This window comes from Mastigoproctus giganteus, chromosome 13 (genome assembly GCF_048544385.1).
Source record: "Mastigoproctus giganteus isolate SK-2022 chromosome 13, ASM4854438v1, whole genome shotgun sequence".
Classification (NCBI taxonomy): domain Eukaryota; kingdom Metazoa; phylum Arthropoda; class Arachnida; order Uropygi; family Thelyphonidae; genus Mastigoproctus; species Mastigoproctus giganteus.
The window spans coordinates 135892544-135917811 of NC_143587.1; the positions used below are offsets into that span (position 1 = coordinate 135892544).

The window sequence follows — 25268 nt, forward strand, 5'->3', positions numbered from 1 at the left end:
GCGGACTGGTGCAAGATTTTGTTTACCACGCAAGCTTTCCATAACTGCCTTTAGCGGTGCTCTCCATGGTTTCTACTCAACAGACTGCAGGTGCATGCCAGTACTTGTCGAGCTAGTGTTGCATAATGAGAGGGTTTTTTTTTTTTTAAGCCACATCACTGACAATCATTTTGAAGCAAGTATCATGTCGGACATTTTTTGGCTGATGCTGCATAAGTTCATATGCTTGCTTTCTTGCATCACATGCCTCTATTACTACTACTACATACAGATTAAACAGTGATATGCGATTCATTATTGCGTCAGCCAGCTTAAATGCATCAGAAACAGTTAGAGAAAATGAAGTGTATGGTAGGACGACGATATTTAAATGGCACAAGCATTTCAGTGAATGTCATGAGTCCATTGCATATGACTCAAGATCTGATCAACCTTCCACCTCAACACAATTCTTGAGCAAATTGCAAAAGCCCAGAAAATCTTGGATGAAGACATGCAATTACACTTCATGAATTATCTGGTATAATGTGTCTTTCATTCAGATTCCAAAATAAAAACAGCGAAGAGTACACTTGTGCAAAGAAATGCTTGCTCATTTAGAAACACAAGATCAAAACGTCTTAAATTGAATAGTGACTTCTGATGAAACTTGGATTTTTCACTATGATCCAGTGACAAAACAACAGTCGGGTGAGTGGAAGCATTCTGATTCACCAAGATGTAAGAAATTTCAAGCTTCTCGTTTGGCTAACAAACAACTGGCATTTTCAGACATAAAAGACATTCTTGTTACTTATTTTGTGTCTTATGGAACAACTATGAATAAGGAAGCATATTCTGAGGTTCTCAGAGTCAAATTTTGCCACAGGATTAGCAGTAGTAGAGGCATATGATCAGTGGTTAGCTGTGAATATTTTAACAATGGGCTCAGTTTTTCCGACTTTCTGCCCAGTAAATTTGATCAGTCACGGAAGTGACGTCATCTGCGGATTCCACCAGAGGCGTTTCCGGGAAGCACCTCTGGTGGAATCCACGGATGGCGTCACTTCCGTTGAGTCATTTGATTCAACCGTATTTGATTAAAAAAAAAAAAAAAAAAAAATTGACCGAAAAAATTTCTAATTCAACATGTCGAAAAGTAAACATTTCAAAAGATTCTAAAAAAGTTTCAAACTTCCAACAAGCATGCACGCACGCACGCACTTTTTTTTTTTTTTTTTCATGATAAAATTTTAATATTGCGAATAAAAAAATAGCGTACAATATTTCCCATAACATAAAGAATCACAAAACTTTCTAGAATATAAAAACAATTATTACATTAAAAAAACACAAACTAATTCTAGGAAAGGTACAAAAAAATCACAGCTTACCTGAAAAAAATTGTTAAACAAATATAGAAGAAAAATTTATTCCAAAAACTGCCATATAGAATGTACTTCTCTATTAATATTTGTTGCCAATCTTCTGCTTTGCTCAATAGCTGAGCGATGATTACGGAGGAATGATTTGACGTAACGATCTGGATCAAATTGAAGCAATGATTTTCCATTTAGATTTATGGTCATCATATCTGCAACGTGTTTAATTGTCAAAGATGTTCTTTTTATTGTCACAATGTTATTCGTTATGCTGAAAGCTCGCTCAGCTTCAGCATTGCTAATTGCAATGGTTTCAAGGATTTTTCTGGCTTTTTTAATTGATAAGGGAATTTCACTGGAATTTAAACATAAACTGTCTTCGACAAAATCTCTGAAATCATTAATTTTTATTTCATATTTTATTATAAAACTTGAATTTCTTATTCGTTTTTCACCCTCTTGCCAAGGAGAGGAAAGTTCTTCCATATTCCATGTTTCCGGGGAGCATACGTTTAAAATTTCTTTCAATTCCTCATCGTCAATGATAACATTGTTTTCTTTGTTTAATTTAAAATTGCTCTGTTGCATTAATAACCGATCCTTTAAGGATAAACAATGTAGTTTAATAATATGTCACAAGGTAATTTTTTAAATGTGTTCTCACTTTCGATTTTGATTCCTTCAAATTCTTTCGACTTCAATATGCTCTCAATTTTAGTTTCATAAGTTCCTTCCGAATTTTTCAAATTATCAATAGCATTGATAGTTCGAATAATTAATTTATCTGCTTTTACTATTGTGATGCTGCGAATTTGTAAAGCTTCTGAAAGGTAAGGGAGCTCCTGCAGGATGTTGATCATTAGTGCTAAATCTTTAAGAAATTCAAGATTTAAAAGTCGGTTTAATAATCCAGAATATTTAACTTCTGATGCAAAATGTTTGCACAAAGCAGGATGATTCCTCCAAACCACAATTGCTGTCCGCAAGCTACAAGCTGCCCATTGTGGCCCAAACACACACGACCGATCTTTATAATTTTATAATTTCCACATCAAGTTCTTTAGCAATCGTCCTCAAATGATTGGGTTGAGCACGCTGAATTCTGATGGGATTCTTCCACTTGTTCAGATTACGAACCTAGGGGGGCATAAATTCAAATTAAGAAAGGACAGATGTAGAATAAATGTGCAGAAATTTGCCTTTAGCCAGCGGGTGGTTAATTGCTGGAACAAACTTCCATCTGTCGTTGTGGAAGTTGATAGGTTGAATAAATTTAAGGAGGAACTGGACAGGCATTTGGAGGGAATGGTGTGTGTTTTTTTTTTTTTTTTGGCTGATGCTGCTTAAGCTCCACACTTGCTTTCTTGCATCACATGCCACTACTACTATTACTACTAAATCACGCTAGTTTTTTGGAGATTGGTGATATAATGCATACAGTTTATCTAGAAATATTTCAAAATGATTAACTTCTTTTATATTTTTTATAGAATCATCTAATGCTAATTTCAAACGATGAGCCAGGCAATGCCAAATAATGATGTTTGGGAATTGTTGTAAAAGTCCTGTTGAAACACCGGACTTTTTCCCCAACATTACACTAGCACCATTGGAACAAAATCCAATAAGATTTTCTTTTAAATAATTTTTGGAAAACCATAGCTGTTTAAAGCTGTAATTACGCTGGCATGTATGCATATTCAGTGGTTGTCTGTTCTAATTCAATAAGATCTATAAAAATCATACAAGGCTCAGCAAGTTCAACACGTAGGTAAAGAATTAAGACACTTTGTTTGGATAATGTTGTCGACTCATCGCTTATTATGCAGATTTTGGCATTCTTTTCTATTATTTTTCTAAAGATTTCCTTTTTTATTTCATTTGAAATATGTTCAGCGATTCTAATGCCCGAAAATCTGGAATGCAACGAAACTCCTTATCAATGCCATTTTTACTCTGTAATTCCAATTCAGCTGGTAAGTCAGACATTGGCCGATTTCTTTTTACAAGACTGTACACTGAATTAAAAATTTTGGCGGTGGTTTGAATTTCTTTATCATTCAGTTTGTCAATGACATTTGGAAGTACATGCCTTTTGTTATTCTTGGTTTGTTTTTAAGAATTTTTTATGTGCCATTGACTCATCGTGAATGGATAGTTTTTTGCGCAAAGATACCTGTCTACTATTTTTATTCTTTCCATTCGGCTGTACCTTAATTTCCATCCACTCTTTTGAACCACGACAATGTTTTTCTTGTTCAACACCTTAGTTTTTATACTTAGCACAAACAGAACAATCTAATTTTCCATTTTGGATGTATAGCCACTTGTACTGAGTTTTTTAAAAAAAATTGCTTGCTTCTCATTCCAACAATCGGGTAGTTGCTGTTCTGCTTCATAACTAGCGTATTGATCATTTATAATATCCTCGTTATCAATGTTTCTATTCGTAGAATTATTTGAAGAAATAACTTCACTATGAAAATCAATTTTCTCCATTACACTGGCAGAATCTGTAGAAGCAGATTTATTTTTTTTGTCATTTCCAAAAAAAATTAATAAATTGGACTGTCTTTTCGTGGCTAATAAATTTAAAAAAGTGTTATTATTTAAAAATTAGATTTAAAATTATAGATTTTAATAAATACTTGATAATACTCAATACATTTCTCTCCGGCACAGAAACTCATCTAATTACTTTCTCTATCCTACCTCATACACAAATCAGCTTATTTCAATTGCTCACTTATCCCTACCACATGGCTTAAGCCAACCGTTCGGATTGGTTACATGAAACAGCATGCTGAGTGACATTTCAGTGTTGTCTGTTCGCAAATCTACTCACTCGTTAGGCAATCCTATGCCTGTGGAAAAGTCATAAGTACGCCCCCATTATATGTAGGTCGTCAATCTTCATGAATTTATAAAAATTACTGCTGAAACGATCTATAATTTGCATATATTTATTAATAAAATAATACAATGATTATAATAAAACAAAATATCAAATAAAAAGAAACTTACAAATACTTGTTTTTATCTACAAAAAAATTGTCCTATACAAAGAAAATATGTACATATAACTACAAAGAAATAAAAAAAAAAACCCACAGATATCATATAGTTTACATTTATATATCTAGAATAAAATCATAGAAACAAAATATTGCGAAATATAATATAGAATACTTTGAAAATAATAACGTAAACTAAAAATATGCAATGATGATGTATTTTTAATGGAATTTTTTTCGCTTTTGCCGAAGCAAAATCATCAACAATGTTATCATAGTTTATGTTTTGTGCAACGTGATTTTCAATGGATATGATTGATATGTTGGTTAGTCGTTCTTGTCCATTTATTCATCTAAGGTGATTTTTAATCCATTTAAGTTTGCCAAAGGACCTTTCACTATAAAGGACCTTTTACAGGCAGGGTAAGAAAAATCTTAACACTATTTCTGTTTGGATAACATTTTATTAGACAATACTCATGAATGATTCAGAGAAGTTTAAAGGGGGTTGCAGATTTTATATCCCGCAGAATTGATAAAACATGATTTTTGAAACTTTGAATTTCTGTTGAAATATCTGACGTATTTAAATCTTTATTGGGTTTTAATGCAAGGTCGGAAGCAGCCTTCTGCAAAGTCAGATATATTAATTAATGCGAGTGAAGTACGAAATAGAAAATCAAATTCTGAAGAAATAGTATTCAGTTTTTCAAAACTAGTGTTGAAGTCATTGACAAGAACATCCAAAACGTATTTAATTTCAATACAAAATTTTTTATTCTGCAGATAAGTTGAAACCGTCGGCAAATTTGAAAAGTGACATTTTTCTTTCTTTCTTGTGGAAATGTAGCTGGCATACCTGTTTTTTCTGCTGTGGTAACAACATATCCAAAAATAACTTGAAATTAATTTTCCCCTATTTCTTTGATGTTTTATCAGTCTGCTTATTAATTGTACACAAAGCTTTAGCTTGCAATGCTTTATTTACACTGTTAATGTTATGAAGAATTTTATTCCATTTAGTCAATCTGCATAAAAATGGATAGTCTGTTTGTACAAGCAGACTTTGAGCAATACTGATAGTTTCCGCATTTGCCGACATATCTTCAATATTAATAAGCGTTCTTATCTGTAAGAACAAAGATTTTATAGCTCGTTCTTTGGACGACTATCTTCTGTCTGTATGTCCTTTAAGTGTAGGGCTATTATATCTGCAATAAGGCCTCTGAGGTTGTGATTATTCATACTACCAATTTTAAACACACACACCAACCGTTTATGACTGATTGAATAATGAAATAAAATAAAATAAAATAAAATGATAAAAAAGACTGTAAAATAATATTTACAAAAATCTTTTTTAATTATTTACAAAAAACTGAAATATAACAAAAATAAAATAAGTAAATAAGTTAAAATACATTAAAATATAAATATAAAAGCGATAAAAAAAGAAGATAAAAACACTATTAGAGCTTTCGGAGGTGTCTACCTCCTTCCTCAGTAATAGGAGGACTTAAGCGACACATCCTTAAGTACCAGGTTCATGGCACACGTGGATGACCAGGTGCATACTCAGCATTCCTTTCACTTGTACCAGAACCGGAAGTGGTCTGGAGACGTGGAAAATTAAAACATTTATCTCTGGCCAAAACCACCGCCTCAAAAAGGGGGTGAAGCCTAACTCCCCTGTCTCTGTTCATGCTATTGTTACCAGAGGATCCAATCCACAGACTTTCCAGCCACTTGCGGTCCCAGAATCTATGCGCCCGGTCAAGGATGACAGCGTTGTTGGGGGAGATCTGGTGTTGTTTTTCCCAATAGTGCTCGGCAATGGTGGATTTATTGAGCTCTGCAGTCCGTATCGCTTGTGAATGCTCCCCCAGACAGTCCTTGAGATGCCGTCCTGTCTCCCCCACGTAACAATCCTCTGGTAGCAATAGCATAAACAGAGACAGGGGAGTTAGGCTTCACCCCCCCCCCCTTTTTGAGGCGGTGGTTTTGGCCAGAGATAAACGTTTTAATTTTTCACGTCTCCAGACCCCTTCCGGTTCTGGTACAAGTGAAAGGAATGCTGAGTATGCACCTGGTCATCCACATGTGCCATGAACCTGGTATTTAAGGATGTGTCGCTTAAGTCTCACTATTACTGAGGAAGGAGGTAGACACCTCCGAAAGCTCTAATAGTGTTTTTATCGTCTTTTTTATCGTTTTTATATTTTAATGTATTTTAACTTATTTACTTATTTTATTTTTGTTATATTTCAGTTTTTTGTAAATATTATTTTAGTCTTTTTTATCATTTTATTTTATTTTATTTTATTTCATTATTCAATCAGTCATAAACGGTTGGTGTGTGTGTTTAAAATTGGTAGTATGAATAATCCCAACCTCAGAGGCCTTATTGCAGATATAGTTAATGTTTATGGCCATACAGTTTTGCGGCACATCCGAAGGTTCCAAAGATACAGCATAGCTGAGTCCAAACAGCAACAGCACTTAAGGTTTGCCTACCGTTGCAGGGATCATAATCTTATGCCACATGGATTTAGGATCAAGGCACCATTTAAAGATGCCCGTTTGTCCAGGATTATCACATGGTATCAAAAGAAGGTTTTGAATATATGGATTCAGAAACTTCACGATGACTTGAGACATAGTAGGAGATTGATTGATATAGCATTAGGTGATATTAGTAGTAGATTGTCCCCCCTACACCTGATAGGTGTAAAGAGGTTAGTTTTGGAGAGGACGAATAGGATTACCTATTCATATAAACAGAGACATATTAGGAAGTTTCACACGTTATTAGAGGAGCAATCCACTGTATTTAGGGATAGCGACCATTCCAACTTTATTCAGAATTTAAGTGGCAAATCGTTAACCCAAGAACAAGAGAGACTATTGGCTGTTGGACCTAAGTTTGCATTGCTACCCCCTAAACCTCCAATTACCGAAACATCTATGGGTATTGAGAGGGCAATTAGCAAATTACCTGAACATATTGCTAATCAAATTCGTGTTAAAGCTGTCGCCATCCTGGGCCAAGCAAAAACGGTTGCTCCAAATCTTACCCCGAAACAGAAGAAAGCACTAGAAGAACTTAAACGGGACGAAGATATCATAATCCTACCAGCAGATAAAGGCAGATCAATGGTGGTATTAAACAAAGAAGATTACCACAAGAAAGTGTTAGACTTATTAGGTGATAGTGGTACTTATAAGATTATCCACAGAAACCCCTTGGCTAGCTTAGAACAGTGTGTAAATAAGATGCTACTTTCCTGGCTAAGAATGGAAAAGATTCCAAAGGACAAGTATTGGTCCATGCATGCAACAGGGTGTCGACTGCCCAGATTTTATGGGTTACCTAAGACACACAAGGAGAATGTTCCATTACGGCCCATAGTTTCCTTCATTGGTAGCCCTACGTATGCTTTATCAAAATATCTGGCGCAGCTGATTTCCCCGGTTGTGGGGCGATCCGCGTTGGTCATTGGAGACAGTGTGGAATTTGAACTTTGTAAGGAGTCAAGAAATAGGGGAGGACGAGATGATGTCGTCATTAGATGTTATATCATTATTTACGTGTATCCCCATAGCACATGGGGTAGAATGTGTGAGGTTGGCTTTACAAAAGGATAATACCTTAAGTGCTAGATCCCACCTAAACATAGAAGATATATGTGGTGCTGTTGAATTATGTCTTTCTAGTACAACCTTGGTTTTCCAAGGAGTCATGTATAAACAGGTTCACGGTACAGCCATGGGTTCTCCAATCAGCGCTATTGTTGCAAATCTGGCTATGGAGGAATTTGAGAATAGGGTTTTCGCAAGATTGGAGTTCCCTATGCGTAAGTGGAAACGATATATTGATGACACGTTTACTATTGTAAAGAAGGGGAGAGAGGAAGATGTGGTCTCGTTTCTCAATGGTTTCTCCCGCTTTATAAAATTCACCTCGGAGGTAGAAACAGATGGTACCCTCCCATTTCTGGACATAATGGTATATAGGGAAGGCCCCAGACTTAGAACTAAGGTTTATAGGAAACCAATGTGTAGGGGCCAGTACACACATTATAGGACGGCACAGACTGTTCAACATAAAAATAGTGTGGCCAGAGCACTTTTGGGTAGGTTGAGAACACATTGCAGTACCCCTGAGGAGGAAGAGAAGGAAATTAGGCAAACCACGACAGATCTTATGAGGTGCGGTTACCCCCAGAGGGTCATTGATGAATACAACAGAGAGGAAGAGCCCAATCAGGTAGTTCCGCCTGTACCGCTTACCACAGTATATGTTCCCTACTATCCGGGCCTGTCAGATTGCATTGCGAGGATGCTTCGCGACTTTCAGACGCGCTGTGTGCAGCTTCCGGGCCGGAGGTTGCACACAGTAGTGTCACAGGTCAAAGACCCCATTACTAGGGATTCTAGTAGTGGGGTCGTATATGAGATCACATGCCCGGATTGTGGGGAATGTTACGTGGGGGAGACAGGACGGCGTCTCAAGGACCGTCTGGGGGAGCATTCACAAGCGATACGGACTGCAGAGCTCAATAAATCCACCATTGCCGAGCACTATTGGGAAAAACAACACCAGATCTCCCCCAACAACGCTGTCATCCTTGACCGGGCACATAGATTCTGGGACCGCAAGTGGCTGGAAAGTCTGTGGATTGGATCCTCTGGTAACAATAGCATGAACAGAGACAGGGGAGTTAGGCTTCACCCCCTTTTTGAGGCGGTGGTTTTGGCCAGAGATAAACGTTTTAATTTTCCACATCTCCAGACCACTTCCGGTTCTGGTACAAGTGAAAGGAATGCTGAGTATGCGCCTGGTCATCCACGTGTGCCGTGAACCTGGTACTTAAGGATGTGTCGCTTAAGTCTCACTATTACTGAGGAAGGAGGTAGACACCTCCGAAAGCTCTAATAGTGTTTTTATCGCTTTTATATTTATATTTTAATGTATTTTAACTTATTTACTTATTTTATTTTTGTTATATTTCAGTTTTTTGTAAATATTATTTTACAGTCTTTTTTATCATTTTATTTTATTTTATTTTATTTCATTATTCAATCAGTCATAAACGGTTGGTGTGTGTGTTTAAAATTGGTTGTAGGGCTACTAGACGTCCTCATTTCCGAGGACATGTCCTGGTTTTTAGGGCGTCCTCGCGGATTTTACACTTGCGTCCTATTTTTTTGTAATTTAAAAAAAATCATTTCATCATAAAATGAATGTTCATTAAATGTTCTGTGCGTTGCACCTTCGGTCCACACAACAGACTAAATCTTGCACTCTGCCCTCTGCTGGGGCTCCCCAGACCTGGCCAGCAAACCTTCTCTCTCTCTTTTATTTTTATTTATTTTAATAATTATTATTTTTAATTATATATATATATATATATTTTTTTTTTTTTTTTTTTTTTTTTTTCCCCTCTCTAACAATTATCCTGGATTGGGGCTCCCCTGGGCCGGGCAAGTCCTCTTCTTCCCCATCTTCACTTTGCACTTATTTTCTTATCCTCTCTGGGAAACTCGTTCCCCAGGAAGGAGGGCTAGCAGATAGTAAGGAAGGTCTTGCTTCCCAGGGCTGGGGACGATTACCTGGAAGCAGTTGTCCAGGTAATCGCAGTGTCTTGGTAACCAAAAGGCCAAAACACTACACTACATGCAGAACACACATAAGCTCACAGACAAAATTTTCATGTCCTATCAGTTTGTCCCATGCGGGATGAAAAACTTATTTTATATATGTATTTTTTCTCTCTTACCCCCTCTTCCATTATCCCGTTCAACTGGCACCTTTTTTCTTCTTTTTTTCATACATGACACACACTGGCCTTACCTTGACAGAGTCTGTAAAAACTGAACAAAGCAACGAGGCAGAGATGAACATTGTTCTAGAAGCCACCCATACAAAAACACAAAATACAAATACAACAGAATAAATAAAAATAATGCGCTGGTTGCATTAAGTGAACTATATTAAAATTTTACCTTTTTATTATCCCCAAATTACACACGTGGACTAAACTTCATTTGTCTATTTGAAAATTGATGATAGTAGATTATTTGACCAATTTATGAATTTTAAGGAACTTGTTTTTGAGAAAAAGAAAGATGATAATTGGGGAAATTTATTAGCCAATAGAAAGTCAGCTGAATATTTTAATCAATGCAAGAGTACCGAATTATGTTCAGAGCTTTTAAAAATTGCTCAATATACATTTTCTATTTTTGCCCACAATAGGAACATAGAGAGTGTATTTTTGTTAAATCAATGGAGTGACATTAGAAATAAAATGGAAACAAATAACTGTAAACAGTATTTTATTGGTTACTTATAATTTGAAAATGGATTGTAAAACATTTTATAATTACTTTCGTTGTAATCCAAACTTACTGAAAATGATTGTCAGTAACGATAAACAAGTATCGCAGTTTTTTAATAATAAATATAATTTTTAAAATATCCTCGTTTCTAAAACTAAAAATGCCCTAGTTTTTGAATTCTAGATCTGGTAACCCTAAATTAGTTGATCTTCAAAGCATTCATAAAATTTCCCAGCAACTAGCAGAACCAGAAAAAAAAAGTAATATTTTTTGAACACCGCCAAAAAAACTTATGTACGCCCTTATATTTTGAAACATTTCCTTCACAGTGAAGGCCTCGATGCTGTTTCAAAATCTATCAACGTTTCATCTTCAGAAAATTTATTTAATATCTCAGGTGCCCTAATTTCTGCACCCCCCCCCCTCCAAGACATTGCTACCGTCACTAGTTCTTTGAATACTCTCCAAACTGTCAGAACCACTCATATATTCAGCTACTGTGACCATGTAAACTTAGACAGGAAATATTTACCGGAAGGCGTGGTTCACTCACTTCTCCGAAAAACAAGTGACTGCTTGCCGGAATAAAGGCGAACCACAACACAGGTTGACCAGAGGCTATTATCCGTCTCAGGATTATGCGTTAATCTTCTGACTGGCTATGTAAAGCATATCCTAGCGGGAATCTCAGTATGTGGGGCAGGTAGCTGCATTGGTTTTATGGGCACCACTGATATTGCTCAACAGTATCCCTTTAACACCTTAATTCTAATTGCCTAAAGGTCAGAGGTGGGAACAGTGCGTACAAAGTTAAGTCTCTCATAATCCGTTTGTTATATGGAAATTTCCTCTGTTCTATGGAAACTATTTTAAACATGTAATTACCAAGAGGAAGCGAAAAATAAATTAGCTATAAAGAAGTTCGTTAAACCGACTATAATTAAATCAAAAACGAAGCAATTTTAAAATACATAACTGGTCGAATGCGCCCTTAAAATGCTGCAGGCGAGTACCTCTCACCCCACCCTAGTTCCCGGCTCTGGATACTCAATAATTGAATTCAGGATTTAATTTGTAACATAAATGATCGTTTCAACAATGGGCTCTCGCGAGCCCACTATAGCTCACCACTGCATATGATGCAAGAAAGCAAGCTTATATAGCATCAGCAAAAAAAAAAAAAACCTTCCCATTTTTCCCATCTTTTCACTCCAAATGCTTGTCTAGTTCTGCCTTGAACTTATTTAAGTTGTCAACCTCCACTACGACAGATGGAACTTTGTTCCAACAATCAACCACCTGCTGGCTAAAGGCAAATTTCCACACATCTATTCTACAACTGTATTTCCTTAGTTTGAATTTGTCCCCTCAGGTGAAAAATCTGAGCAAGAGGAAGTATCCCATCAGCATTGAACTTGTTCAAACCATTCAAGGCCTTATACACCTCAATCTCAAAAGGTGTATCTAATCTGACTAATCAGATTTGATACACCTTCAAATACACCACCAGACTAGGCACCTTTAAGGCACCTAGTTTCCAGACTTTACAATTTGCAGAACTTAAGCCTTTCTTGGTAACAGAAACCCTTTTTTTCCATTTACCAATCTTGTTGCTCTCCTCTGTGTCCATTCTGGCAGCTTTACATTCTTCCTAAAATGAGCCCTCCAGATCTGTATGCCGTACTCAAGGTGTGGCTTGACCATTTCCTTATACAAAGGGGTGTAATCACCCACTTATCCCTACTAGCAAAAATTCCTGTATATCACTGACAAGGCACCATGAGCTACTCTTGCAGCCTGTCTGCATAGCTCAGAAAATTTCATATCTGAATGCACAATAACCCCCAGGTCTTTCTTTCTCCACAGCTCTGAGTGTAGTACCACACAATTGGTACGTTCCACTGAGGTTACTGCTACCCGTATGCAGTACTTTACATTTGTCAATGTTAAACTTCAATTGCCACCTTTCAATGTCATTGATAAATACAGAAAACAACAATGGGCCCAACACCGAACCTTGGGGACTCCGCTAATAACATTAGTCCACTAAAAACAGTATCCATTGATTACCACTCTGTCTTCTCCCACTCAACCACAACCATCCCTTTATCCATAGCAGCAACTTGCCCTTAATGCCATTCTGTTCCAATTTGCACATTAGTCTTCCATGTGCAACTGTATCGAAAGCTTTCCTAAAATCCAAGTATGTGATATCAGAATTATTTTTTGCATCCAGTTCTTTTATGACCACATCATAGTATCCAATCAAATTGGTTAGACAAGACTTCCCTTTAACAAACCCATGCTGTGTCTGATCTATGACTGCAATCTTGTCTAGATGATCTTTCAGTGCTTCTTTAACCAGCAACTCCATTATTTTTCCCACAACAGAAGTTAAACTAACAGGTCCTTAATTACTCATGCCACCTTTTGATCCCCTTTGTGTACTGGGACAATTTGAAAAATTTTGCACCATTCGAGCTACCATCCTTTCACGTATAAAAAGAGCATTATTTTTAATCAGTTTCATAATGCATATAGATACAGCTCTACTCAAGAATCCTTATTGGATGAGCTTACAGAACTGACAAAAAGATTTTTAAATAGGGGTTATTCGTTAGGTACCATTATGCAGATTAGTCAACAGGCGAAATATAAATTGCAGACGAGTACAACAAATGACAAGACAGATAAACATTTTTTTAAAGTTCCGTATATACAGCATTGGTATAGACAATTTATTAACATATTTAAGAACGCTGAATTTAAGATTGTTGCACAACCCATGAGTTCCATGCCGTCTTGAAACATAGGGCGTATGTAGTTCCTACTGTGGAAGCTCGCAATATTGTTTACAATATTTCTTGTGGAGCAATTCTGCTTATATTGGCTCGACCCCAAAATTTACTTTCGGTAAGGATACAGCAGCATGTGGCATCTGCTGCCCAAAGTTAGGGCAGGTAGGACAGGTGCCTCTGAGTTCAATCATAGATGGACATGTGTTCCTTTTTAATGAATTGAAAGTTCTTAATAAACAGCGTGAATGTTTTAAATTATTAATTGCAAAACATTAGAAATGAGATTAAATGTCGACTCGTAATATACGCAGATCTTATAATATTTTGGACTGGTGGACGCTTACGTGCATGCATGAACAGTAATTCATACCTGGTGGTCTATATAAATAATCTCGTGTTAGGTGTTGTTAATTTTATATAAAACTGGCAGGGATATCATTTGCGAATCACTTTTGTACTTCTTGTGAACACGGTAACAAACTGAATAAGTTGGTTTCTTAAAAGAAGTTATAAAACGGTTTTAAAGTTTAAATTTTGTGTGAATTAATGAATATTTATTTGTTTCGTGGTTTTTAGGTTTTTGCAACAATGGTTTTTCAATTCTCATGGTGGCATGTGATGTTGGTTGGTTTTTTGGCTGCCATGTTTCCGTAATTCTTTCCAATTCGCCTGGCATGATATGAGAATTGAAGGCATGATGATTTATGACTATGCACGTGGGGTAGGTTCATATTATAATCATTCGTGATTGAGTGTTGAGAGATTAACGGTTCTACTAAAAAGGTATGAGGTTTTCTCTTATAATTTAAGAAAACTGTTCAAAATATTTAACAGTTAAATATATTCTGATTGAGAGCACAACTTCAGTCCTTAGTTCTCAGGCTAATCTCCAAAAATCAATGATATTATCAATAAGAAGGCAAACATTAAGAAATTCTGTTCTCTGAAATGAAAATAAAGTGGTTTCACTTAATTATTTTCTAACACATTCCCATGAACAAGTGCACTATAGCTGCAGAGTAGTGCTACTAAACACCCATAGTGTGTGTGTGCGTGCGTGCGTGCGCGCACACACACAAACACACTAAATTTATCTAACTGGTTTGTAAACTTCTGAATATAATAGCTATAGTCTGTACATTACAAGACTGTATCACACATTTAAGACTTTCTCTGTGTGGCGCCTGCGTAGCCAGGTGGGAAGGAGCGGCAGTGCGTAGCACATGCTTCTTGATTAAACCGGGGTTCGAGCCCGTGACCACCAAATACGGAGGATGCGGAAAGGTAAGGGAATGACCACCGCATATCCCCGGAGCAATATGGCCTTAGTTGCTAATGCTCCTAAAATAACAACATAACATAACTTTCTCTGTGTGATTTTTTTTTCATCGTGCTCTAAATTCTATAAAATTTGAAAATTTATAATCCAGAACATTTTACAAAAAAAAAAAAAAAAAAAAAAAAAAAACCAACATTTTAGAATCTAGATATAATTAAGTAAGCAATCTGGCACACTTATTAACAATTACATTTGCCTTAAGGATCCATTTTAAAAAAGATGACTTCATATGATATTTGCAGTACTATTTTGTCCATCATAACATGCATGACGCAACCTTCATATGTATGCCGTAATACATATGAACCGGCCTACGGGAAGATATTCAGTCTTATTGACTCACGAGTTGAGGATTAGTAGTTGTTACATTTTGGTACTTTCTTAATGTCTTTAATCTTGTGTCCTGTTTTTTTTTTTTTTTTTGCCTGTTTATTTTGTTTTTCACTTTGTAAGCTGAGGCAGCCTATGGGGCTGTAATATCGTTTATGCCAGCCAATTGCCTTTCATCACAATGGCATGTATTAGTAATACAGGTCGACCATCACTAATCCGGCAGCATTGGGACCTGGGGGTGCCAAATTAGTGAGTTTGCCGGACCACCAGTGGTTATTTTAGCACATACAGTTTACCCAACAGCTAACCACCTCATCCTACCTTTAACATGTTGACTGCCGAGCTAGTTTAAGAAAAAATTCCCCAGGGACCAAAAATATTTAGCAAATAATTTGATTAGTAATTCTAAAATAAATATTGTAATGTCAGTGTTGTCGTTTTAATATAAAAATAAGTTTTTTTATGTTGCATATGTGGCCAATGTGGCCCAGTAGGTTACTTTATTTCTTGAGAAGCTGCGTCGGCCACATACGTGTGATGCTATTACGGCATACATATGAAGATCGTTTGCGATTAATTTAATGCATGCGCGGCGAGTGCTGCAATAAAACTAATTGCGATAAAATAAACTCAAGTGTTGCATTAAGTTTATCGCCGACCGGGCTAGCTGAGTGGGTAAAGTGCCTGCCTGGCAACCCAAAGGTCGTGGGTTCGAATCCCGCCTCAGGCGAAGATCTGAAGAAAACACACCTCAAAAAAATGTGGAACCACTTAACGCTAGTAATGGCTGGTTTGACAGGTTTAAAAAGTGCTGTAACCTACACAACATAGCAATCCAGGGAGAAGCTGCAAATGCAGATCAAGTAGCTGAAACTTTCAAAAAAGAAAATTGTTAAAATTATTGAAGAGGGAATATAGATGAAACAATAAAAGAAATTTCATATTGAAAGAAGAAAAAAAACATGCCAGGCTCCATAGCGGTGAAGGATTGGTTGACTTTATTGCTGGGTGGTAACATTGCTGAGGATTTTAAATTAAAACCCCTTTTAGTTTACCATTCGGAAAATCCAAAGGCTCTTAAAGGCTTCACTAAATCAAACCTACCTGTAATTTGGAAGCCTTAAAAAAACTTGGGTACCACGCCTCTTTTGGTTGATTGGTACTCTGAATTCTTCTGTCTCTCAGTGGAAAGATATTGTGCGAAAAATAACCTTGATTACAAAGCAATTCTGATCATGGAAAGCATGCCAGGACATCTAAGCAAAGAGAGCTTAAAGACTCAATCATATAAAAATTTTTACAATCCTCCAAATCCTAAATTTCTGATCCAACCAATGGATCAGAAATTTAGGGTTTGGAGGAAATGTAGCAATAACACCTTGGTGTTATTGCTACATTTAAAGCTTACTACATAAGGAACACCTTTTCCCAAGCTATTAAAGCCATCAATACTGGTGAAAATGCTGAGCCTAATGGAGTTTTGGAATTCCCACAACACTAAAACTGCCACCTACAACATTTCAGGTGTCTGAGATTGAAGTGACTCAGAAAATCATGAATGGAGTGTGGAGGAGTGTTTGGAAGGATTGCATAAAGGATTCCCAAGAACCTTATGATTCAGTTTAGAATATTAAACCCAAATTGTTGAGCTTGGAAAAGAAGCAGAATTGGACAAAATTGATGATGACTATGTACTAGAGATGATCGACAATGACAGGGATGGCCTATTTATGAAGAACTCATGGAAATGACAAAAGAACAAGAGTACAATTGAGGGAAAAGATGATCAAGATCCTACTGATAAAGTTGCTGAATGCAAAAGGACTTAGTGAAGCTTTTGAACACTTTGAAAAATGTGTGATTATTTCTGGGAGAACGACCCTGACATGGAACGAAGTTCCAAGCTAATAAGAAATTTAAAGAAAGAAATGAATTCCTACATGATTTTCTATGAGAGAAAGAGGGACAAAGTACACCCCAAAATCACCACAATTTTCAGTATAAAGATGCAAAAATTTGACAACCCAGGGCCATCAGATTAATAAATTCATGATTAAAAAAATTGAATGGCAAATGCCTAAAAAAAACGGTACTTACCTTGTATAACTCTGCAATAAATTTATTGGTAAATGGTGGCTGAAGATTTATACAAGGTGAGTACCGTTTTTTAGGCATTTGCCATTCAATTTTTTTAGTCAGTTTGTCACGGTATTATAAGACTACTATAATTTCACTATCGTTAAATTCATGATTTTATTTGGCATTTTAAGTTTAATTGTGATATGTAATGTAGTTACTTCCACATAATTATATACAGGCAACCCCCATATAACACACTACTTCTACAACACGGTTTTGCTCTAATGTGGTTGAAAAATTGCAGAAATCCTCGCACAACACGGTTAGAGAATTTCAGTAAACCTCACATAACAGTATTTTTGAGCTTTTGTGTGGGGAAAACCCTGCTCTTGACTCTAGTCAAAAAAAAAAAATTATTGAGAAATTCCTGTATTTTATTTGGTTGGGAAATCCCTGTGTTATGTTCTGTGCTATTGAACTTACGGAAAAATCTAGATTTCAAAGTTTTTTATTACTATTGGATAGCACACCAGGCCATCCAAAAGATTTTAGTCATCCAAACATCAAAGTTATGTTTCTAGCGCTACAGTTGTACTAGGTTAATACAACTTCTTTCATTCAGCCCTTAGATCAAGGCATTATATCCACCTTTAAAACTCATTACATCAGAAAATCGTTACAATGGATTTTGGAAAAAAATGATTCCAAATCTGTTGTAGTAATGGAGGCATGAAAACATTTCCAAATTGTAGACTGTATCAGATCATAGCTTTATCGCTCAAAGAAGTAAAACTGTCAATGTTAAATGCGTGTGGAAAAATGTATGGCCAGAGTCAGTTCATTCAGGAAATATGGTTGAACCGGCAGAAAACAGAATCAGTGCAATAGTAGAACTTGCTTCGTCGGTAGGGAGGTGAAGGTTTTGATGATATGACTACTGAAGCCCTTATGGGTAGCATAGTTGATAGAATCATCCTCCTCCCCCACACCAGGTGTATAACACCTGAGTTCGAAACCTGTCGATGACGGGGGACATTTTTATGTGTCTTTTTCACAATGTGGCTGAGTTAGTCAGGCTCAGACAAAGGTAGCATGGTTTTTTCTCCCAGAAACTCAGGGTTTTTCATCCACAAAAACAAAATTTACCTCAGGACATGCAATTTACAGACAGTGTACATGGAGCAATATGACCTTAGTCACTGATGCTCCTTAAAAAATGAAGAAAAAAAAAAAGGGATATAATCACTGAAGACGTTCAAGAATTTCTGTTAGAAAAAAAGGCTGGTGAAGCGGATTTGGTGGAAATGGCATCGGAGGTAAAAGCAAATCAAAATCAATTCAGAGGATGATAGCGCAGATAAATTCTAAACTTCTAAATTTTACACTAAAAAGCATATGGGAAGGCATAAAGTTAGCTGAGCAATTAGAATCTTATTTTTTGAATGCAGGTTCTTGAATGAAAGGAGCCCAAAGTTCAAAAGGGAGCTTCAAAAATGTTTAGTTCCATACAGTGAAATTCACAAAGATTTATCAAACAAAACCAGATTATTAATTTTTTAAAGACAGCAGAAATTCATACATGAAATCTAGAATAGTGTATTTTTGTTAGTTTTGTTAACATTTTATTAATGAAATAGGGTATTTGTTGGCTTTTGGAGCGTAGCCCCAACCACCCCTTTTGTACTTTTTCTTAGTCCCGTATAACGCGGTTTTACACAACACTACATTTTATAGGAACCTAACTACAGTGCTATACGAGGGTTACCTGTACAAAAAAAAAAAGTTCTTGTTTATACTCAGGCACGACCATCAGGTCAGTGGGGTTTACAATACAAATGCTAATCGCATTTAGCAGTCACGGGCTTGAATCCCAGTCCGCTCAAAGAGCACGTGCTACTGCATTTGTGCACTTGGCTACGTCAGGCTAAATTACGTATGTAATATAGAATATTTTATATTTACAAATTTTTGAATATTAAATATTTTGACCGACATTTGTGCATCTTTTCACCACTGTTTATTATTGATTAGGAAATATCCTATGGCATAGACTGCAACTCGCAAATACATATGTTACCTTATGGTGCTCACTTAGCACTGATTCACCTAGTGATCTCTTTTTCCGGGAACAAATTATCAGTGTTAAATGAGGGGGCACCTGTATTTGTATTTCGGTCATGCAAAATTTTCTTGTAGTGAATATCACAGGAACCTTGGGGAAAGGTTATTAATGATTTCATATTTATAATATTTGTTACATAAACACAGCTAGAATTAATAGAAATTTTTTTTATTATTTTTTTTAAATATTATTTTTTCATTGAAATACTTTAATTTCAAAATGTTTTTTGTAATGTTGAGGCAATGCCAAAGTTTTATGCAATTAATTCCTCCACAAACTTACATAAAGCAGGGATTACATATTAGCTACTGTAATCTGAAATAGTGCTTTTGGTACAGCTGAGAGCACAGTTGAATAATGTTTGATCATTTGTTTGCATGTTCTACTTATGCTTATATAATTTGTCTCCTTAAGAATATTAAATCACATAATGATTATCTATTAATTTTCAGTAATAGTTCTTTTAGGCAGTAAAATATAGTGATCTTTGTTTAAGGTTATATGAATTTGAAAATAAAATATTTTCAGGTATTATTTGTTACAATCAATATTGATGATGAGGACCATGAAAGAATTATTGAGTTCTTTGGACTTAAAAAAGCAGATACACCTGATATGAGGCTAATTAGGTTGGAGGAGGAAATGACAAAATTCAAACCAGAAACAACTGAAATAACAGAAGAAAATATACGTAACTTTGTAAATGGAGTATTAAGTGGCAAAATAAAGGTAGGAAATCAAACTTACTCTATCACAGTCACATGTGTTAGCATAATTTAAAAAATGCTTTGTCTGTCTTTATTTGCCTTTGACTAGATATCTTAGAACAAAAACTATTATCCCAGAGGATTGAACTCTTACTTACACAAATAGAGTGGATTCCGCTTATTTGGGCCACCCGTTAATCGGAGCAGCCATTTATTTTGGACAAATCTTAAAGAACAGAACCCAATCGAGAAAATAGCCAGGGTTTACTTCGCTTAATTGGGACAACCTGCCATTTAATCTGGGCAGGAGACCGCAGCACTCAAGATTACCCTATGATTATCTCAGACCATATCACGTGGTTCAGTTGGATTTCTGGAGGTCACAGCCATAAAACAGTTAGCAGTCCCCTGTTCATTGGGCTTTTCTGTTAGTGCTTCAATCATATAAAAAAATTTATTTTCAGAATCTGCTCTTCATTCCTATTTTTTAAGATTCTTTCTCCGTTCTCACTTGCGCATATTGTGTTACTAGCAATTTGAGTGTGCTGTGTTCTTTGTTATTGATTGCTTATCTTTTTTACTGTTTTAAATTTTATCCTCCACCCACAAATGTCAGTGAACAGAAATGTCAGCTAGTATGTACATATTACAGTACTTATTAAGTTATGCACGTAAACGTAAATTTATTTTTATTTTGCTAACCTGTGGAAAATATTCCTCCGATTTTCAGGTATCATTTAATTTTTTAATTGGTAACGTAATAAAGTGTAAATTTGTACTAAATACAGTATACTTTACTTTTATAGCCTGTGGATAATATTCCTCTTATTTTTGCTAACTAGAATCGCTGTTTAATAGAATTAAACTTTAATTCACAAACGTGATCGCAATGACCAGCACTTACTACGTATTGTATAGTAAACGGTACTTTACTATGGCTAGTCCATTGTAAAGAAAATCAGTCGTAAAGCTGTATTTTTAACTATTTACGTGAAACTTCGCATAATTGGGGCAGCCACTTAATTGGACCAAAATGCACTGGTCCCAATGTGTCCCAAATAGCCGGAATCAACTGTATATACAAAGGGTACTAGGAAAGTTTTGCAATATGACGCAACAATGAATCACAGGAAGCTGCTTGTTGCTGCATGTTGAGACATGTTCATACGTGCATAGTAGCCGCCGCGCCAAGTCGATGGGCTCAGTTATTCATTAGTAGTGAGAGTGTAAAGTGCTTGCGATGGCATCGTGGTCACGAAATGAGATAAGGACAGTTTTGCGGTATAATTTCGTGCGTGGTTTAACCATAGACCAGTGCTTAGAAGAAATAACTCTTGCACTAGATGATGATTGTCCACATCGTACAACGATATTCAGGTGGTATAGAGAATTCCAAAGGGGAAATTTCACTCTGGAGGATTCTGAGAGGCCGGGAAGGCCACGAATGTCAGTTACGGAGGAAAACGTTACTGCTGTGAGGAAAATGCTTGACGAAAACAGGCGAGTGACCTACCAACAGATAGAGGATACTTTGGGCCTAAATGCACCAGCAATTCGTTCGATTCTGCAAGATCATTTGCACGTGAAGAAACTTTGTTCTCTCTGGGTGCCGCATCAACTGACTGAAGAGCAGATGACACGACGTGTGACTTGGTGCCGGGGGATGTTAAAAAAGTTTGATAAGGGACAATCTCGGTATGTGAACAACATCGTGACAGGTGACGAGACTTGGCTGTACTATTACGATCTGCCGACCAAGGCTCAAAACAAAGTTTGGGTCTTTGATGATGACGACACACCCGTAATTGTCAGAAAATCCCGATCTGTAAAGAAGAAAATGATAGCTGTATTTTTCAAATCGAGTGGAATTGTGGAACGTGTTGTTTTGGACACGCAGAAGACAGTCACAGCTAAGTGGTATACTGAACAATGCCTGCCTAAAGTCATTGGATCTATGAAGAACCTGCGGCCAAAGTCAAGAATGGACACCTGGTACCTCCATCACGAAAATGCTCCAGCTCACCGCGCCAAAGCCTGCACCGAATATTTGACCACGACAGGACTGAAACTTCTCGAGCACCCTCCCTACAGTTCAGACCTTGCTCCCTGCGACTTTGCACTGTTCCCGCATGTGAAAATGAAGCTAAAAGGGAGGCGGTTTTCCAGTGATGAGGACCTTCTACGGGCTTGGGACAACGAGTGTGCTTTACTCCCTAGTGAAACTTGGCAGAACTGGTTTAAAGATTGGTTTCGGAGGATGGAGAGGTGTATTGAATGTAGAGGAAATTACTTTGAAAAAATTAAATAAACAAAGCTGTATTGCAAAACTTTCCTAGTACCCTTTGTATATATACAGATAATTATGTATTGAATTTTTCAAAATAATGACCTTCCTTATTATTTTTTTTATTTATTTATTTGTTTGTTTGTTGATATTTATCTCAATTACATTAAACATTTGTTCTTCCTGCTTCACTGACTTTAATGGAACCAGAAAAAATAAGAAATCTGTATATAAGGGAATTTCTGTACTCTTATCACTTTCCTAGCATCTAGACAAAACTGCAGTTATAGTTCAGACACAGCATGTGTTTGTTAATAGGAAATCTTGCCTGACCAATTTGATTGGATACTACAATGTGATCACAAAGGAACTGGATGCAAAAAATAATTTTGATATCATATACTCAGAATTCAGGAAAGCTTTTGATACCGTTGCACATAAGACTGCTGTACAAATTGGAGCAGTGTGGCATTAAGGGCAAGTTGCTGCTATGGATAAAGGACTGATTGAGTGGGTGAAGGCAGAGAGTGGTAATCAATGGACACTACTCTTTGTGGACTAATGTTATTAGTGAAGTCCCCCAAGGTTCTGTGCTGGGACCATTGGTGTCTTTTATATTTATCCATGATATTGATGAAGGCATATCGGGCTTAATGTCCAAGTTTGCAGATGATACAAAGCTTGGCAGGATTGATAATAGTAATGACATTATGCTGCTGCAACAGGATCTAAAAAAGTTGGCAGATGTGCTTGAGATGTGGCAACTGAAATGTAACATTGACAAATGCAAAGTACTGCACATGGGTTTGCTTGTTTGTTATTTGGTATATGGGGTGGTCATTCCCTTGACCTTTCCGCATCCTCCGCATTTGGTGGCGACGGGCTCGAACCCCGGTCTAATCAAGAAGCGTGTGCTACGCACTACTGTTCCTTCCCACCTGGCTACAGAGGTGCTGTCTACACGTGAGTAACAGTAACCTGAGAGTAACATACCAACTGTGCAGTACTACACTCAGGGTAGTGGAGAATGAAAAAGACTTGGGGATAATTGTGCAGTCAAGTGTTAAGTTTTCAGAGCAGCTCACCGGTTCTTGTCAATGACATACAGCTACTTGCTAGCAGGGATAAGTGGTTATCCCTTTGTATAATGCATACTAGAGGCCTCATTTTAGGAAGGATGTAGAACTGCTGGAAAGAGTACAGAGAAGGGTAACAAGATTGGTGAAGGGAACAGGCGCCTCCGTAGCCAGGTGGGAAGGAGCAGCAGTGCGTAGCACACGCTTCTTGATTAGACCGTGGTTCGAGCCCGTCACCACCAAATATGGAGGATGCGGAAAGGTCAGGGAATGACCACCGCATATCTCGGAGCAATATGGCCTTAGTTGCTAATTCTCCTAAAAACACAACTGTGAAGGGAACACATTGGTGCTTGAACGAAGAACGGCATAAGTGCTACAAATTGCAGCATCTGGATTCAGGGAAGAACTGGGCCAACTTTTGCAGTGAAAGGGTAGGTGAAATAGGAAGTTTTTTTTTTTTTGGCTGATGCTGTAAGCTTGCTTTGTTGCATCATGTGCTGCTACTAGTGGTAATGCTAAGATTTACTCCAAGGTCACAATCACACAAAATAGTCTTCAGACTATTTTGTGTGATTGTGCTTTCCCTATTAGCATTGATCCCAAGTTTTGCCTTAGACTATAGAAAACCAACCATAAACCTTGTATTATGCTTGATCAAGTTCTTGGCCTTTTCTGATAGCATTGAATCAGAGATCAAAACACCTTCAGAAAATATGAACTTAAGGTGTTCATATAAAACCATAACCAAGTTTTCCACGTTGATTTAATAAGAGTTGGGGAACCCAGACCAAACAATCACAGTAATAAGTTTTTTTTTATTGCATTTCATTTGCTTTAATTATTGCCTCCATGGCAGTCTAGTTCTCCTCATGCTTGAATGTAGTTGCAAAATACCTATTCAGTTTGTCAGCAATCTGAACAGGATCATGAACAGCTAAACCATACTCGTCAAGTACACTAATGTGATCCAATCCCTTCCTTCTACTGTTAATATAAGCAAAGAAGGCATTTCTGCCTTGCCTAACATCCTCAGTGACTTCATTTCAGACTAGTTTATATCTATCATAGGCTTCTGTATCATCTGATAATGCCTCCAATGCATTTTTCTTCTCTGCAGTGAGTCTCGTTAGTTCATCTGATATCCACTAGGTCCTAGCTTTGAACAGTATTTCTTAGTTGGTACAAAAAGCCTAGTAGCTTCTATAATTACTTCCCTCAATGCTTCCCATTTGGTGTTTGTTGCTGACAACATCATCAGACAGTCACACTGTATAGAATTTAAAACTGCCTGAGACTACTGTAATCACCCTTATGGAAGTTTAAACCTTTTCTTTTACCCCTGACAGTAGTTATATCTTTAAGTAAGTCCCACATCAGCACACTTTGATCACTATGAACCATGGTGAAGTTGAACTAATGTTCCAAGGCCACCCTAAATAAGATATATATATATATATGCACAAAGATAAGTCATTCAAATATAAAACCACAAGTTGTATTTCACAAAAAACATGGAAACTATACATGTCTTTCTTTCTTATGAACATGTCGTGTCATTTTATGTCATGAATAATTTTAACATCGGTAAATGCAAAGTACAACATTTGAGCAACAGTAGTCCCAGAATTACATAAAACTTAGATGGCACCACCCTCAAGGTAATGGAGAATGAAAGCGACAAAGGAGCACTAGTAAAGTCCAATGTGAAGTTCTTTGAACAGTGCTGCTGGAGTGGCTCATGGGGTACTGTCAGTGATATACAGGAACTTTGCCAGCAGGGAATAATTATGTTGTTAAGGCTGCATCCTGA

The 25268-nt window shown here is 36.8% G+C and overlaps 1 protein-coding gene across 1 annotated transcript in view; it reads left to right on the forward strand.

Moving 5' to 3' along the window:
- The window catches only part of LOC150076462 (protein disulfide-isomerase-like), a 249734-nt gene that overhangs the window by 118480 nt on the left and 105986 nt on the right, over window positions 1-25268 (forward strand). Inside the window, exon 6 of the mRNA XM_090387796.1 lies at window positions 19917-20117. Within this exon, the coding sequence (XP_090243922.1) occupies window positions 19917-20117 (201 nt within the window). The remainder of the gene's footprint in view (window positions 1-19916; window positions 20118-25268) is intronic.